Consider the following 17,025-nt stretch of genomic DNA (forward strand, 5'->3'; position numbering starts at 1 on the left):
GGAAATTCCATCCCATGGATGGTGTGAATCGTCCCCAGTTCTAATATAGAGAATGGGTGTGTCTGAGGATTGGCAGCATGGGGGCATCAACTGGGCAAAGCATTGTGGGATGTGTCATTTTTCATTTTGATTCTCATGAAATGTTGTTTGGTAAAATTCAGGATATTCAGTGAGAATGAGAGGGAGTGAAGATTACTGAATGCAATGTCACCCACACATACATCTCCATTTGTGTCAGCTGTGGCTCAGTGGTAGCACTCTCACCTCAGAGTCAGAAGTTTGTGGGTTCAAGTCCCACTCCATGGACTTGAGGACAAAGTCTAAGCTGAGCTGAGGGAGCGATGCACTGTCAGAGATAGAGTCTTTCAGATGAGACATTAAACCGAGGCCCCATCTGCCCTATCGGGTAGATGTAAAAGATCCCTCAGCACTATTTTGAGGAAGAGCAGGGGAGTTCTCCCCACTGTCTTGGCCAATATTGATCCCTCAACCAACATCACTAAAACAGATTATCTGGTCTTTATTTCATTGCTGTTTGTGGGATCTTGCTGTGGGCAAATTCACTTCTCCATTTCAACAGTTACTTCATTGGCCGCACTTCTTTGTAGTCAGGCTGTAGGAAATGTATCAGCACGGAACGAGGTGAACATTGATCTAATTTTTTTTGTGAGGTATAAACAGTTAACCATTCGACCGGTTGAGACCTCCATGTGGGGGAAATGTTTGCAGCTGATCCACATCCAGCACAGAGTGAGCTGAAGACATTTTGCTTAAAATATGAAGTCATCAAACCGATCAGCAAATCCAAAGCTAGTACAGTGACTGACCAATGTATGAAATGTTGATCCCCCAAAAGTGTTTTTGAGAGATGGAAAGACATTAACGTGGAATGACTGAAGACTGCAATTCCATCACACCCAGTGCAGTTCACAACTAAGTTCCTGAACTTCACTTGTAAACACTGGATAATTACAGCATCAGCATCTGAATCCACTCATCGGGGTGAAGGAGATAAACGGAGAATCAACAGGATTTGGAAAGGATGATTACAATTTGATATGAAATGCACAATGGAACTAAAGGCAAATTGATATATTTATAGAGGAGCTGGTTGTATTGTTTTTATGAATTGATGGAACAGCAATGTGGATGAGTTTCAGGCAAAATATCTATTTAACTTGGTTTAAATTATGTGTTTTGGGCATTTAATTAAATGTTTTTACTCCTTGCAGAAGAATTACATTTTGCTGGAGTATAGTTAATCCCACAGGTATTACTCCCCCTTCAGTACCAAACCCCATTGCTTATTCATGTGAGTCAAGAGTGTTCACAGGTTATTCAACCATTGGGGACAGAGGAGGGTGGGAAGAAGCAGGAAAGGAGACCCCCATACTGAGCCCCAATCTTTTCCTTCTAGGGAATCCATACTTCGCCGTAAGAGGCCAGTGGATAGTAAGCAAATGTGCCAATCCTTGTTGATTCCTTCACCCAATTATAGTACTAAAGGACCTACAAGTTCACACAGTACTGGTCTGACCACAAAGTTTACTCAAAGGCCTTTACCAGTAATGAGTTTGGTTTAATAAACTACCTTCAATGTATTCCACACTGCTACCTGAATGAGATCTGTAACCACTTACTTTAAAAACCTAGCCTGCGCAGCTCAAGGTAGATACTTTTCTTAAATAGAATTGTACATTAGATGGATATGGTTTAACATTAGCTCACTGCCCTGGTGATTTAATAGCACACAATGTTACATCAGCTGATATTTTGTTGTAGTGGGGTGGGTTTTGAAAAGAGAGTTGCCATTTATGCAACGAGAATATTCATCACTAGTAGTAACAGGAACTTGTATCACAGCATTGCTGGTTTCAAATACAATTTGCATTCAAGGTACACACAGAATTGAAGTTAGATCCTCACCATGAAGCCATAAGCATCCAAGTCAATAAACTGGAATTATTCCAGGATGGAAAGAAAAATATTTACACAGGACTGAAGCCTATGAAGTTGTTACACAGCCCAGTGTAATTCTTGTTCAATGTAAACTGAAGTCTGTTATTTTTCCAGTTTAAACCACCACTCACTTTATGATGTCTCCAGTTGAATGTTCAGTTTATTGACAGTTACTATTACATTTCACATCAAGAGCCCAGATTGCAGCTTTATACAAAGTCACAAAAGTCATCACTACTACAGGATTGGTAAAGGTGAGGTCCTCACAACAATAAACAGGAGCACTAGACAATAAGCTTTATCCCTGCAGTCAGTTTAATCACTCTCCCTCAGGGTGAGCTTGTCAAACAGGTACACTCCCATGCCATTCTCAGGGGCTCCCAGTCTCTTCAGGTTGGTGATGTGATCTCCAAGCTTCTTGATCATCTTCACTTGTTCATCCAAGTAGTGGGTCTCCAGGAAGTCACACAACTGGAAGAAAAGATGGAGAATAGTTATGTCCAGCAGCAGATAGAGGAACATCTGAGCCTCCCCTCGAGGGATTGGATTTTAATCTTCTTGGTCTGGACGATAGTCAAGTGGTGCACTTCAGATTGATGCATTATTGCACAGTAACTTTGCTCTGAGAAGTACTTCGATCCTGGGATCAGATACATTTACCTCCAATGAAGACAGTAGGGCAACCTCCCTTTCCTGTCTCCCCTCCCCCCAAACAACAATCTGAGCATGACACCAACAAAGCTATTGGGTATGAAGATCTTTTGAACAGGCTCAAAGACAGTAAATTTCCACCACCTCCAACTTTCCAAAAAGCCCACATTAAAGCATTACAAACTTACATGAGGGTCTGTCCTCTCAGTGGACAGTTTGTGCAGATCCAGCAGACTCTGGTTCACATTCTTCTCCATCTGCAGAGCTCTCTGCATCACCTCCAGACCATTGCTCCACTCATCCTGCTCCAGCTTCTGAAAAGGGAATCAGGTCTCAGCCAGTTCACTTAATGGATTATACAAAATACATGAGGAAGTATTCAAGGAAAATAGAGGAGAAAAAGCAATCAGATGTCCATGTCACCATGAACCAATTGTTCCAAGAATATAGAATTACACCACCACAACCACTGGAGTCAAATAGTATAGATGTCTTTAAGGGGAAGTACTGAGGGAGACAGTAATAGATGGATGTGCAGACAGGGCAAGATGAAGGTGGGAGGCAGCTCATGTGGAGCATAAACACCAGCATAGATCAGTTGGGCCAAATGTCCTGTTTCTCTGCTGGACATTCGATGTAATTATGTGCATTACAACAAATTGCTTTAGAAATATTTAAAATTGTCCATTTAAGGGGAGCCATTCAGAAGACCACTCAATTATTAAATCAAACCTTAATGTCCTCTAAGATGATTCGGCCTCCACGCTGATTCTGGAATTTCAGCAGTTTCTCAGCGTGCTCCCGTTCCTCATGTGACTGCTCCTTGAAGAACTCAGCAAAGTGACGCAGGGCAACATCATCCCGGTCAAAGTAATAGGACTGTGGAGAGAATTTTAAAACTATCACAATACACTGTTATTTTTCTACAGTTAGATATTGATTGCTTTCAAAAATAGTTACCTTTTGTTAACTAGCAAAACTCAATTTACTTCACTATGTTGGCTCACTGCCCCACCCTATAAAGGCAGGATAAAGATTCAACAAGCAAAAAAACACACTGAAGTTTGGGATTACATTTCAGGTCAAGTCAAACTGAACTCCCTGAGCAAGTTGTATCTCCTTTTACTCCCCATTCTAATCTAAAGTTAATGGAGGACAAGAGATAATTCCTTCAGTCCTGTAGTTCTACAATCATTTAGTGTAAGAGATCAAGGCACAGTGAAAGCTTCATCACTGGGATTCTCATAGTACTTCACTAGGAAATAAAAAGGTAAGAAAACTAGTGAGGACTTGTCCACAAAGATCAGGTACAGTAGCATTGTGGTTATGTTACTGGACCAGTAATCCAGAGACAGGAGCTGGGAATTTAAGTTTAGTTAATGAAAATAAAAATCAGGATAAAAAGCTAGTATCAATAATGACCATAAAACAACTAGATTGTCATAAAAATCCCATCAGGTTCACTGATGACTTTTAGGGAAGGAAACTTGCCATCCTTACCCAGTCTGGCCTGTGATTCCAGACACACAGCAATGTGATGGATTCTTATTGTGGCCTCACAAGTCACTCAGTTGCAGATTCCTACAATAAAGAAACTGCAGCAGTTCACAGCCACCCTCAAGAGCAATTAGGGATGGGCAATAAATGCTGGCCTTGCCAATGACACCCACATCACATGAATGATGAAAAAAGTCACTGGCTACAGGCAGCAGCTGAGCCAAGTTCATATTAAACCCCTCAATAGAGCACAGCCATCACAAGGAGCAGTCCATTAACTCAGCAAAATCAACCTGTGTAAAACACTGCAGACACTCACTGTCCAAAATTATTTTCCCCAGGTCATATGTGGGGGGGGGGGGGAAACTTCAGAAATAGAGTTTAAAGCCAGTTCGTTGAACTGGACAAATTCCAACTACTTAGAATGCAGTGATATGTAATAAAAGACTCACCATGGAGAGATAAACATAGGAGGAATAGAGCTCCATATTGATCTGCTTGTTGACACCATCCTCACACTCCTTGTGATAGTTCTGACACACTTGGGAAGCCATCATCTATTTCTGTTTTCACTCTTCACTATCACCTGGACAATTCTAGAACTACCCTCTTCACTCACAAGCTCTTGTATTTATACTACTGGGACAGCCTCCATTTGAGCAAGGAATGACATCACCAATGATGATTGACAATCCCTGATAGCCAATCAGGAATCTTCCATAAATCCAGGCACCAATTAACAAAGGAGAAGGGGTGTGGGGGAGGGGTTGATACCCAGAGCCAATCAGAGCTGTGGAATACAGGCTGGTTTGGGTGATTGGTCTCGGTGATGTCACTGCTTTTTGGGTTGTTTTTCCCTCTTTTCTTTTGTTTGACTAAAATAATTCTAAGATGGGGCACTTGTGTTTCTGTCTTTAGACCCAGTGTCACCTGTATTTTTGTCACCTTCATTTCTTTAATACGAAATCCAACAAAACCAGAATCAAATCATAACTTTATTGTCGGAGTCGAGGACGTACTCCGAGCTCTGCGCCTCCCACCGGTCTCGGAAAGCCTCAAGTTTACCAGCAGACACCGTGTGCTCCCTCTCCAGGGCCACCCGGGCGCAGAGAATGCTGCGGAGCGAGGCAGAGAGTCGGAGCGACCGCCCCCACGGGCCGCATCCAGCCAGGACCTGTGGATGGTCACCTTTGATGCTTTTTGGCTTCTTTGACCTCCCTAAAAGTGCCTCTTTATATAAATCTCTCGGAATCATAACTTTGAATTATTTGATAATTTAATATTTTCACTGAAGTGGCTTTTCATAATCTGGCCAAGTTTATTACTTGTAAGTAATTGTGACACTGAGACAATATTCAACGCAATCAAGTAGTCTTGAGTGAATTTGCAAACCAACCATTGGACAGAGAAATGGAAATTCCATCCCATGGATGGTGTGAATCGTCCCCAGTTCTAATATAGAGAATGGGTGTGTCTGAGGATTGGCAGCATGGGGGCATCAACTGGGCAAAGAATGCTGGGATGTGTCATTGTTTTGGTTTTGATTCTCATGAAATGTTGTTTGGTAAAATTCAGGATATTCAGCGAGAATGAGAGGGAGTGAAGATTACTGAATGCAATGTCACCCACACAAACATCCCCATTTGTGTCAGCTGTGGCTCAGTGGCAGCACTCTCACCTCAGAGTCAGAAGGTTGTGGGTTTAAGTCTCAATCCATAGACTTGAGGAAAAAGACTAAGCTTAGCTGAGGGAGCGATACACTGTTAGAGATGCCGTCTTTCAGATGAGACATTAAACCGAGGCCCTGTCTGCCCTCTCGGGTGGACGTAAAAGATTCCTTGGCATAATTTTGAGGAAGAGCAGATGAGTTCTCCCCAGTGTCTTGGCCAATATTGATCCCTCAACCAACATCACTAAAACAGGTTATCTGGTCTTTATTTCATTGCTGTTTGTGGGATCTTGCTGTGGGCAAATTCACTTCTACATTACAACAGTTACTTCATTGGCCGCACTTCTTTGTCGGAAATGTATCAGCACGGAACGAGCTGGACATTGACCTAATTTTTTTTTGAGATGTGTAAAGAGTTAACCATTAGCCCGGTTGAGACCTCCATATGGGGAACGTTTGCAGCTGATCCACATCCAGCACAGAGTGAGCTGAAGATTTTTTGCTCAAAATATGAAGCCGTCAAACCGATCAGCAAATCCAACCAACAGCTGGAACTGTGACTCACCAACATATGAAATGTGGTCACATCGATCCCCAAAAGTATTTGAGAGAAGCAAAGACATTAACGTGGAATGACTGAAGACTGCAATTCCATCACACCCAGTGCAGTTCACAACTAAGTTCCTAAACTTGACTTCTAAACACTGGATAATTACAGCTGCAGCATCAACATTTGAATCCATTCACAGGGGTGAAGGAGACAAAAGGAGAACCAATAGGATTTGGAAAGGATAATTGCTATTTGGTATGAAACACACAATAGGACCAAATACAAATTATACATTATGTGGAGATGCCGGTGATGGACTGGGGTTGACAATTGTAAACAATTTTACAACACCAAGTTATAGTCCAGCAATTTTATTTTAAATTCACAAGCTTTCGGAGGCTTCCTCCTTCCTCAGGTGAACGAAATGAAATCCTCGAAATGAAATTGCATTTATAAATCACAGAACAATGCTTGGTGATTACGGACAGTTTTTTCAACTGCCCGTTGCCAAGGCAATCAGTGTACAGACAGACAGGTGTTACCTGCAAGGTCTCAGAATATACAAATCACCAAAAAAATAAGATAGAGAGGTAGAAACATAGAAAAGACAGCAACTGACCCGTTATATTAAAAACAGATAACATTTGTTCGCCGGTGGGGTAACGTGTAATGTTATCTGTTTTTAATATAACGGGTCAGTTGCTGTCTTTTCTATGTTTCTACCTCTCTATCGCTGTTTTTTTTTTTGGTGATTTGTATATTCTGAGACCTTGCAGGTAACACCTGTCTGTCTGCACACTGATTGCCTTGGAAACAGGCAGTTGAAAAAACTGTCTGTAATCACCAAGCATTGTTCTGTGAATTATAAATGCGATTTCATTTCGAGGATTTCATTTCGTTCACCTGAGGAAGGAGGAAGCCTCCGAAAGCTTGTGAATTTAAAATAAAATTGCTGGACTATGACTTGGTGTTGTAAAATTGTTTACAATTATACATTGATGGAGGAGCTGATTGTACTGAGAACAGGGATATGGTGGGAGAGCAGGTCAGATTATCTATGTTTAAATTATTTGCTTTGTGCATTTAATGAAATATATTTACACCTTGAAGAATTACATTTGAGTACATTTCCATAGGTATTACTCAAGTACCTTTCCCAATTGTTTATTCACGTGGGATGCTAATCAGTGAGTGTTCACAGGTTAGTCAACCTGTGAGAAGAGCAGTCGGGTGTTTTTTTTTTAAAAAGAATCAAGCCCAATTCCCTCCTCATTTGGCCCGAAGAGGCCAGTGGACAAATGTGCAAATTCTGCTTGATCACCCCACCAAATTGTAGTCACCTTTGTAACATGCGTTCAGGAAATGCACATTGTTGGTCTATACACCAGTTGTGTGCTGTTTTGACCACAAAGCCTATAGCAGCAATGATGAGTTTGGTTCAGTGAGCCACCTCGTGTATCCCACAGTAATAAGTGAGTGAGATCCATGGCAACTTTGTTTTAAACAGATTGCCTGGACTGCTCTGCCCAGGGCAAATACCTTCCTTTAATGATGTCAGTCCAATGAACAATCCTATTTAACAATAACTCACTTGCCTGGTGTTTTAATACAACAAAATGTTACAGCAGCTGATATTTTGTTGCACTGAGGGGGTTAAAATGAGTTGCCATTTTCACAAGGAGAATAGTCATCACCAGTGGTAACAGGAACTTGTATTACAGCATTGCTCTTCACTGCTGGTTTGAACGCAATATTTGAAATGCACAAATACAATCAAGGTGTACACAGAATTGAAATTAGATCATCTACATGTGGGCCTGAACATGAAAGTCAATAAATTAGAATTACCCCACAAAGAAAAACATAGACAGGACTGAACCCCATGTTGAAGTTGTGCCACAGCCCAGTGTAATTCTTGTTCAATGTAAACTAAAGTCTGTTGTTTTTCAGTTTAAACCACCACTCACTTTATGATGTCTCCAGTTCAATGTGACAGTTTATTGACAGTTACTATTACATTTCACATCAAGATCCTAAATCTCACAGCTTTGTACAAAGTCAAAAAAGTCATCACTGCTACAAGATTGCCAGAGGTGGGGTAGGGGGTCCTCGCAACTATCTAAACAGGAGCACTAGACAATAGGCTATAGCTATGCAGTCAGTTTAATCACTCTCCCCCAGGGTGTGCTTGTCAAACAGGTACACTCCCATGCCATTCTCAGGGGCTCCCAGTCTCTTCAGGTTGGTGATGTGATCGCCAAGCTTCTTGATCATCTTCACTTGTTCATCCAAGTAGTGGGTCTCCAGGAAGTCACACAACTAGGAAAGGGAGACATTTTCATTAAGGCAGCTATTTGATCACAGTTTATTGAACAATTGCTTTTCAGGCAGTCTGGATCGAGTCACTTTCTCCTACTTCAGAGATCAGGAATCTGATTACTGTACAAGAATCAACTCCCTACACAAAACCTTCACACCATCACTTGTTTTCAGATCTCAGCCTCCCACCAAAATTTGATACTAATTCCAAGGCATCCATTAAGCTGAATAAAGCTGAATAAAGCAGATGGACTGTCATTGGTGAAAACTTTCCAATACAATCCACCCAGTATATCAGGCTGAGAAGTGAAAAGCTATTGGACAGAACTTGGTCTGATATCTGAAGAACAGCACTGGCTTTGACAACCTGAAGTTACCATTCCTTTCACCCAAACAAAACATTAAACACTTCAAGGCATTACAAACTTACATGAGGGTCTGTCCTCTCAGTGGACAGTTTGTGCAGATCCAGCAGACTCTGGTTCACATCCTTCTCCATCTGCAGAGCTCTCTGCATCACCTCCAGACCATTGCTCCACTCATCCTGCTCTGGCTTCTGAAAGAGCAGAATGTTTAAAATGCCATGAACATCTGATGCTCTCATGGCTAGCTTCATACAAGGATTGGAGTTATGGAGATACAGTTTATACCCAAGACAACTGAACAAAGTACTTGTTCCGACACAAAAAAAAAGTTACATCCATCAGTTAAAGATTACAGCCCAATACACATTTTCTGCTGTGAAACAATTCCTCATGCTCCATCCTCAGTCTGAAGGCTGAGACTGTATTGTGAACTAATGACCAAAACAAGCTCAAGATGAGAAATCAATCCCCAAAACACGTTAATAATACAAGAGATCACACTAAGATTAGTTACATAGAGCACAAGGCAGGCCATTCAGCCCATCATTGATCCTAGATCTTAGCCAGAACAATCCAAAATTAATTCCACTGCCTTTGCCTGAAGCATCGGCATGCAAGTATTGTTGGGACCTATCTCAGAGCATTTAAGGAGTATGTTTTATTACCTCATTGACTTGATTAATATAGTATTAAAATCAGACATTTTCATGTTTCCCGACTCCTCAACCTTGTTTTAGAGGGATAGATGTATGACAATCCCATATAACACCTCCACACAAGGACAATATCCTACATAAACCCAACACTGTCACTGGCTCCAATTTATGTTTATCCACTCTTCAATTCAAATATTCCCTCATCACAGCTATCTTGTTTGCTTTTATACCTCATCCCTATTGGTTTCAGCAAACTAGTTATCCTCAAGGAATTACATTTCCACCCATGGTCTGTTCTGCCAACATCTTGCCATTTGTCATCCAGTCACTAATATTTCTCCACAGCTAACCTTAATATCATCCAAGATGACTCGGCCTCCACGCTGATTCTGGAATTTCAGAAGTTTCTCAGCGTGCTCCCGTTCCTCATGTGACTGCTCCTTGAAGAACTCAGCAAAGTGACGCAGGGCAACATCATCCCGGTCAAAGTAATAGGACTGTGGGGAGAATATTAAACAGCATCACCTGCAACCTAGATCTCACCTACGTACAATTATCCATTCTTCCCCCGACCCCACAGTGAGGGCTCAATGTTTTGTTAGAAATTAGCTAACATTTGTTAACTAGTAAAATTCAATTTACTTCACAAGTTGTTCAATGAGAGGTTGACTCAGGGAAAAGTAGCAATTAAGGTCTGGAATCACATTTCATCTAAAACTATTTGAGCAATTTGTACCTTTTAAAATTTCAATTCTAATCTCAAATTGGTGGATGAACAAGAGACAATTCCTCCATTGCAGTAGTTTTACACTGGAGTCTACATTTAGTGCAATAGAGATCTCAGCACAGTGAGGAAATCACTAGGACTCAAGACAAGAAAACAAGTGAGGACCTGTCAACATTTCATTGGCTACAGTCACCCCATTGAAATTGTCAAATGTTGACAAGCACTTGACCAGGTTTCTGCTCTTCTCTCACAAACTCAGGCAGCAGCTGAGCCAGTTTCATATATTAAACCCCTCAATAGAGTGCAGCTGCTGTAAGGAGCAATCCATTAGCTCAACAATATCACTTTATATTACACACTGGAAGTACTCACTGCTCAAAAATTGTTTTCCCCCCCATGGACAGCAGGGGACAGAAGTCAAGAGAAATAAAATGTAAAGCCAGTTTATTGAACTGGAGAAATTCAAACTACTTAGAATGCAGTGACAATTAATCAAAGACTCACCATGGAGAGGTAAACATAGGAGGAATAGAGCTCCATATTGATCTGCTTGTTGACACCATCCTCACACTCCTTGTGATAGTTCTGACACACTTGGGAAGCCATCTTCACTATTTTTTGTATATGAATACCTTTCCACTATTACCCAGAAAATTATAGAACTATCCACTTTCTGCACAAGCTCTTGTATTTATACTACTGGGACAGCCTGCATCTAAACAGGGTATGACATCACCAATGATGATTGACAATCCCCGATAGCCACTCGGGAATCTTCCATGAATCCAGGCACCAATTAACAAAGGACAGGATGTGGGGGAGGGGTTGATACCCAGAGCCAATCAGAGGTTTGGAATACAGTCCAGTTTGGATGATCAGTCTCGGTGATGTCACTGCTTTTGGGGTCTTTGACTTCCCTCCATCCAAAACTCCCAGTGGGAGGCTCTCTATACAGGGGTCCTCCCGTGTTACTTTGGGGATCTGGGGTGGAGGGTGGCGCACGGAGCAGTCGCGTGCAACCGGCGGTTACGCCATTTCACGGACACCCAGGCCGCTTGTGATTTCTGCGGCCTGGAGGAGTCCGTGTTCCATCTGTACACCGGGTGTGCGAGACTGCAGCCCCCGTTCCATTATTTGAAGGGGCTGCTCCTCAAGTTCTGGCTGCACTTCAGTCCCACGCTCCTGATCTTTGGCCGCCCGGTGAGGAGGGGGGCGGGCAGGTCGGTGGACGTTCTCGTGGGCCTGCTCCTGGGCCTGTCCAAGGTGGCCATCCACAGGTCTAGGTTGCTCGCGGTCCGTGGGGGCGGTCGCTCGGCCTGTCTGCCTCTCTTCCGCGGAATGCTCCGCGCCCGGGTGGCCCTGGAGATGGAGCACGCGGTGTCTGCCGGTACGCTCGAGGCTTTCCGCGACCGGTGGGCACCGCAGGGGCTGGAGTGCATCCTGGACGAGGATAATAAAATTTTAATTTGAACACTTGGTTTTGGTTTGTTTGGTTTTAGTATTTAAGCACAACCCACACCCCCCTTCTTATAAAAGGGGGGCCTAATACACTAAAAAAAAATCTGAAAGTTTCTCTTTGTTTAAATCTCTCAAAATGGCAACTTTGAATTATTTGATAATAATTTGCTATTTTCACCAGAGTGGCTTTTCTTAATCTGGTCAAGTTTGTTACTTGTAAGTAATTGTGACGCTGAGACAATATTCAAAGCAATCAAGTAGAATTTGCAAACCAACCATTGGTCAGAGAAATGGAAATTCCATCCCATGGATGGTGTGAATCGTCCCCAGTTCTAATATCGAGAATGGGTGTGTCTGAGGATTGGCAGCATGGGGGCATCAACTGGGCAAAGCATTGTGGGACGTGTCATTATAGTTTTGATTCTCATGAAATGTTGTTTGGTAAAATTCAGGATATTCAGCGAGAATGAGAGGGAGTGAAGATTACTGAATGCAATGTCACCCACACAAACATCCCCATTTGTGTCAGCTGTGGCTCAGTGGCAGCACTCTCACCTCAGAGTCAGAAGGTTGTGGGTTCAAATCATCATCTAGAGACTTGAGCACATAATCTAGGCTGACTAAGGGAGTGCTGTACTGTCAGAGGTGCCGTCTTTTGGATGTGATATTAAAGCGAGGCCTCATCTGCCCTCTCATGTGGATGTAAAAGATCCCACAGCACTATTTCGAGGAAGAGCAGGGGAGTTCTCCCCAATGTCTGGACCAATATTTATCCCTCAACTAACATCACTAAAACAGATTATCAGGTCAATATTTCATTGCTGTTTTTGGGTCCTTGCTGGAGGCAAATTGACTGCTGCATTTCTTACATTACAACAGTGACTACACCTCAAAGGTTCGAACTATGCAGCAGTCAAAGCTATCAGATAATCCACACTGACTCGTAAAATTATGGCTCAACAACGTATGAAATGTGGTGACATTGATACCCCAAAAGTGCCTTTAGAGATCATGGTATCCTAATATTACAGCACAGAAGGAGGCCATTCAGCCCATCATGCCTGCACTGGCTCTTTGAAAGAGCTATCCAATTAGTCCCACTCCCCTGCTCTTTCCCCCTTCAAGTATTTATCCAACTTCCTTTTGAAAGTTATTAAATCTGCTTCCACCACCCAATGAGGCAATGCATTCCAGATCAGAACACTGCGTTAAAAATAAGTTTTGTGTCATTTCTGGTTCTTTTACCAATCACCTTAAATCTGTGTTTGCTGGTTACTAACCGGTCTGCCACTGGAATCAGTTTCCCGTCATTTACTCTATGTAAAGACATTAACATGGAATAACTGCAGACTGTAATTCTCTCACACCCAGTGCAGTTCACAACTAAGTTCCTAAACTTCACTTGTAAACACTGGATAATTACAGCTGCAGCATCAACATTTGAATCCATTCATAGGGGTGAAGGAGACAAATGGAGAACCAATAGGAGTTGGAAAGGATGATTACAATTTGCTATGGAACACACAATGGCACTACAGGCAAATTGACATTTATGGAGGAGCTGATTTTATTGTGTTTATGAATTGATGGAACAGGGATGTGGAGTTTCAGGCAAAAGATCTATTTAACTTGGTTTAAATGAAATGGTGATCCAGTAGAATTTACAATTGTAATTTGGTATTAACTGCACAATGGGATAAATACAAATTGATAGATTTATGGAGGAGCTGATTATATTGGGTTTATGAATTGATGGAACATTAGTAGTATGGAAGAGTTTAAGAGCCTTACCTATTCAACTTAATGGTTAAAGTTATGTTTTGTGCATTGACTACATCATCCAGAAGGAAGACATTTTTTGCTGGAGTTTGAGGTATTTTTCTAGTACCCCACCCAATTTATTATTCATGGGGGAGATTAAAAGGGGGTTGGGGGAAGAAAATAAAAGGGAAATAGACTAAGAAGTTGTCAGTCAATCCTATCCCAACAGGGAATCTACACTGCCCCATAAGAGCCCCCTTTGACTACAAACTAGCAGTAATGAGTGATTTCATAAGCTACTCCAACTAACTACTGAGGTCTGGAGCATCTTGCTTTGAAAAAAAAAGCATCTGGACTGCTCTTCCCCAGGCAGATACTATTCTTAAATAAAATTGCCTGTTGGACTGAAATTACCAGTTCACTTTCCTTGTGTTTGAACAGAACAAAATGTTACAGCAGCTGATTTTGCACTATTGATGAGTTAAACAGTTGACATTCAGGCACAGTGCCAAGATAATATGCAGCACCAGTAGGAACAGTAACTTGTGTTACTGTATTGTTCTTTGCATCGAAATCAGCAGTAATCATTGAAATGCATAAATACAATTTACACTCAAGGTAGACACAGTGGCCCTGAACACCAAGTCACTACATTGATATGACCCCAGGAGAAAAAAAAAATCACAGGGCAGAATCTCACACGAAAGCCAATACCCAGCCCAATGTAGTTTGTTATAACAACTGAATTATGTTAATCTGAAAAATAAGCAATCACTCAATTTACAAGGAGCCAAAACCCAGTCTTCTGTAACAGTTTATTTCCAGTTACTATTACATTTCACATCAAGAGCCCAGGTGTCACAGCTCTTTGTACAAAGTCACCATTGCTACAGGATAGGGGTTCTTCAGACTATAAACAGGAGAACTAAACAATAAGCTTTATCCCTGCAGTCAGTTTAATCACTCTCCCCCAGGGTGAGCTTGTCAAACAGGTACACTCCCATGCCATTCTCAGGGGCTCCCAGTCTCTTCAGGTTGGTGATGTGATCTCCAAGCTTCTTCATCATCTTCACTTGTTCATCCAAGTAGTGGGTCTCCAGGAAGTCACACAACTGGAAGAAAAGACAGAACAGTTATGTCCAGCAGGAGATAGAGGAACATCTGAACTTCCCCTTGAGGGATTGGATTTTAATCTTCTTGGTCTGGAGGATAGTCAAGTGATCACTTCAGATTGATGCACTATTGCACAGTAACTTTGCTCCAATAAGTGCTTAGATCCTGGGATCAGATACATTTACTTCTAATGTAGACAGTAGGGCAATCTCCCTTGCCTGTCTCTCCTCCCCCACAAAAAAAAAATCTGAGCATGACACCAACAAAGCTATTGGGTATGAAGATCTTTTGAATAGGCTCAGACAGTAAAATTCCACTACCTCCAACTTGCCCAAAAGCCCACATTAAAGCATTAAAATCTTACATGAGGGTCTGTGCTCTCAGTGGACAGTTTGTGCAGATCAAGGAGACTCTGGTTCACATCCTTCTCCATCTGCAGAGCTCTCTGCATCACCTCCAGACCATTGCTCCACTCATCCTGCTCTGGCTTCTGAAAAGGGAATCAGGTCTCAGCCAGTTCATTTAATGGATTAAACAAAATAAATGAGAAAGTATTGAAGGAAAATAGGGGTGATAAAGCAATCAGATGTCCATGTCACCATGAACCAATTGTTCCAAGAATATAGAATTACACCACCACAACCACGAGTCAAATAGTATAAATGTCTTTAAGGAGAAGTACTGAGGGAGACAGTAATAGATGGATGTGATGATAGGGCAAGATGAAGGAGAGAGGCAGCTCATGTGGAGCATAAACACCAGCATAGACCAGTTGGGCCAAATGTCCTGTTTCTATGCTGGACATTCTATGTAATTATGTGCATTCGAACAAATTGCTTTAGAAATTTTTAAAATTGTCAGTTAAGGGGAGCCATTCAGAAGGCCACTCGGTCATTAAATCAAACCTTGATGTCCTCCAAGATGATTCGGCCTCCACGCTGATTCTGGAATTTCAGCAGTTTCTCAGCGTGCTCCCGTTCCTCATGTGACTGCTCCTTGAAGAACTCAGCAAAGTGACGCAGGGCAACATCATCCCGGTCAAAGTAATAGGACTGTGGAGAGATCAAAGAAGTAGTTGGGTATCAGAATGATTATCATGGGTATTGTACAAAGGAAAGGCAATGGATGAATTGGAGAATTTTGTAATTTCACATTAGAATCTCCAATGTGAAGGGGTCAAAGAAACAAAGCTCACCATAGAGAGATAAACATAGGATGAATAGAGCTCCATATTGATCTGCTTGTTGACACCATCCTTGTGATAGTTCTGACACACTTGGGAAGACATCTTTAAATTAACACAAAATAGCTCTATCAAAACAAGAAACTAAGAAATAACCACCCAAAGCTCCATATTTATACTGCTGGTTAATCCGGGGCGTGGCAGCCTAGATGATTAGTGACAGTTGACAATACCCAATCAGAAATTACATCCTCTCTCAGAACACCAATCAAGAAAAGGGAGGAGGGGAGATGACACCCAGAGCCAGTCAGAACTTTGAAGGAGGAGCATCATTGGCTGACAATTCAATAAAGATCCAATCAATTAGAAAAAAAAATAAGGATCCAATTGCACTGACTTTCCTCAAACTGTAAAATCTGATAGTGACCATATTATTGACCATAATTGACCTTTCTTTGATGGACCAATAAGGGAGACTCTGGGTTGCCCCAGGGTCACCAAACATAAACCATCACAAGTGGCCCTCTCAGGGCACCACTAATATTGGATGGTCCAATCAAACTGAAAAGATGCCGAAATAAGCATCAAGTGCCACCAAAAACAACAGGATACTTTCCCAATTAAATCAGGATTCTATTATTGATGACAAGACAGTCTATACCCTGCGGTGCCCACCGGTCGCGGAAGGCATCAAGCGTAACGGTGGACACCACATGCTCCCTCTCCGGGGCCACCCGGGCACTTGACCATAATGGACCAAATTGTCAATTGGTGGATTTGCCCCCATCCCATCGGTTATGGTCACTGATAGTGACGGTTCAAAGATCCAGAACCACAGGTTTAATTGTTGTTTGCGGGTCAGTGTCTTTGAATAATTCTGGATGGGTCCATGAGTTGGTTATTTGGCAGGTAGCTGCGGGGTTGAGACAACATCCAAACAGATCAGAGCCTGTGAACAGCAACCAACAGCGAGTCAGGCGAATGGAAAGTGGGTGTGATGAATGTGTCAAACACAAGTCCTTCGATACTCCATCAATTCTAGGGTCAGTGAGCATCTGTACACACATCGGCTGGAAAGTGAAGGGGACCACGGCATGTTGAGTTCTTGTTTTGTCAT

The 17,025-nt window shown here is 42.1% G+C and overlaps 3 protein-coding genes across 3 annotated transcripts; all 3 read right to left on the bottom strand.

The window, feature by feature from the left end:
* Window positions 1–1,356: 1,356 nt before the first annotated feature.
* On the bottom strand, window positions 1,357–4,710 carry LOC137305554 (ferritin heavy chain, oocyte isoform-like). Its single transcript, XM_067974413.1, has 4 exons — window positions 4,560–4,710; window positions 3,343–3,489; window positions 2,799–2,924; window positions 1,357–2,430 (listed from the first exon to the last, which is right to left on the bottom strand). Exons 1-4 carry the CDS (start codon window positions 4,662–4,664, stop codon window positions 2,275–2,277), a joined length of 534 nt encoding a protein of 177 aa, XP_067830514.1. The 5' UTR covers window positions 4,665–4,710; the 3' UTR covers window positions 1,357–2,274.
* Window positions 4,711–7,603: 2,893 nt separating this feature from the next.
* Window positions 7,604–11,036, bottom strand: LOC137305562 (ferritin heavy chain B-like). The gene is made up of 4 exons (XM_067974420.1): window positions 10,898–11,036; window positions 10,017–10,163; window positions 9,076–9,201; window positions 7,604–8,645 (listed from the first exon to the last, which is right to left on the bottom strand). Exons 1-4 carry the CDS (start codon window positions 10,997–10,999, stop codon window positions 8,490–8,492), a joined length of 531 nt encoding a protein of 176 aa, XP_067830521.1. The 5' UTR covers window positions 11,000–11,036; the 3' UTR covers window positions 7,604–8,489.
* A 2,809-nt stretch (window positions 11,037–13,845) lies between these two features.
* Window positions 13,846–16,034, bottom strand: LOC137305587 (ferritin heavy chain, oocyte isoform-like). The gene is made up of 4 exons (XM_067974445.1): window positions 15,921–16,034; window positions 15,631–15,777; window positions 15,090–15,215; window positions 13,846–14,724 (listed from the first exon to the last, which is right to left on the bottom strand). The coding sequence occupies exons 1-4, from the start codon at window positions 16,011–16,013 to the stop codon at window positions 14,569–14,571; spliced, it is 522 nt and encodes a 173-aa protein (XP_067830546.1). The 5' UTR covers window positions 16,014–16,034; the 3' UTR covers window positions 13,846–14,568.
* Between the last annotated feature and the right edge of the window lie 991 nt (window positions 16,035–17,025).

The sequence above is a fragment of the Heptranchias perlo genome, chromosome 40, assembly GCF_035084215.1.
Source record: "Heptranchias perlo isolate sHepPer1 chromosome 40, sHepPer1.hap1, whole genome shotgun sequence".
Lineage (NCBI taxonomy): Eukaryota > Metazoa > Chordata > Chondrichthyes > Hexanchiformes > Hexanchidae > Heptranchias > Heptranchias perlo.

Excerpts from the sequence above, each read along its gene's own strand:
- LOC137305554 (XM_067974413.1), bottom strand. The coding sequence starts at position 4,664 with ATGATGGCTTCCCAAGTGTGTCAGAACTATCACAAGGAGTGTGAGGAT. Across the intron at positions 3,490-4,559 it reads CCTATGTTTATCTCTCCATG|TCCTATTACTTTGACCGGGA; the intron begins GTGAGTCTTTTA and ends TTCTCTCCACAG. Across the intron at positions 2,431-2,798 it reads CTGAGAGGACAGACCCTCAT|TTGTGTGACTTCCTGGAGAC; the intron begins GTAAGTTTGTAA and ends CTTTTCTTCCAG.
- LOC137305562 (XM_067974420.1), bottom strand. The coding sequence starts at position 10,999 with ATGGCTTCCCAAGTGTGTCAGAACTATCACAAGGAGTGTGAGGATGGT. Across the intron at positions 10,164-10,897 it reads CCTATGTTTACCTCTCCATG|TCCTATTACTTTGACCGGGA; the intron begins GTGAGTCTTTGA and ends TTCTCCCCACAG. Across the intron at positions 8,646-9,075 it reads CTGAGAGGACAGACCCTCAT|TTGTGTGACTTCCTGGAGAC; the intron begins GTAAGTTTGTAA and ends TCCCTTTCCTAG.
- LOC137305587 (XM_067974445.1), bottom strand. The coding sequence starts at position 16,013 with ATGTCTTCCCAAGTGTGTCAGAACTATCACAAGGATGGTGTCAACAAG. Across the intron at positions 15,216-15,630 it reads TCATCTTGGAGGACATCAAG|AAGCCAGAGCAGGATGAGTG; the intron begins GTTTGATTTAAT and ends TTCCCTTTTCAG. Across the intron at positions 14,725-15,089 it reads CTGAGAGCACAGACCCTCAT|TTGTGTGACTTCCTGGAGAC; the intron begins GTAAGATTTTAA and ends CTTTTCTTCCAG.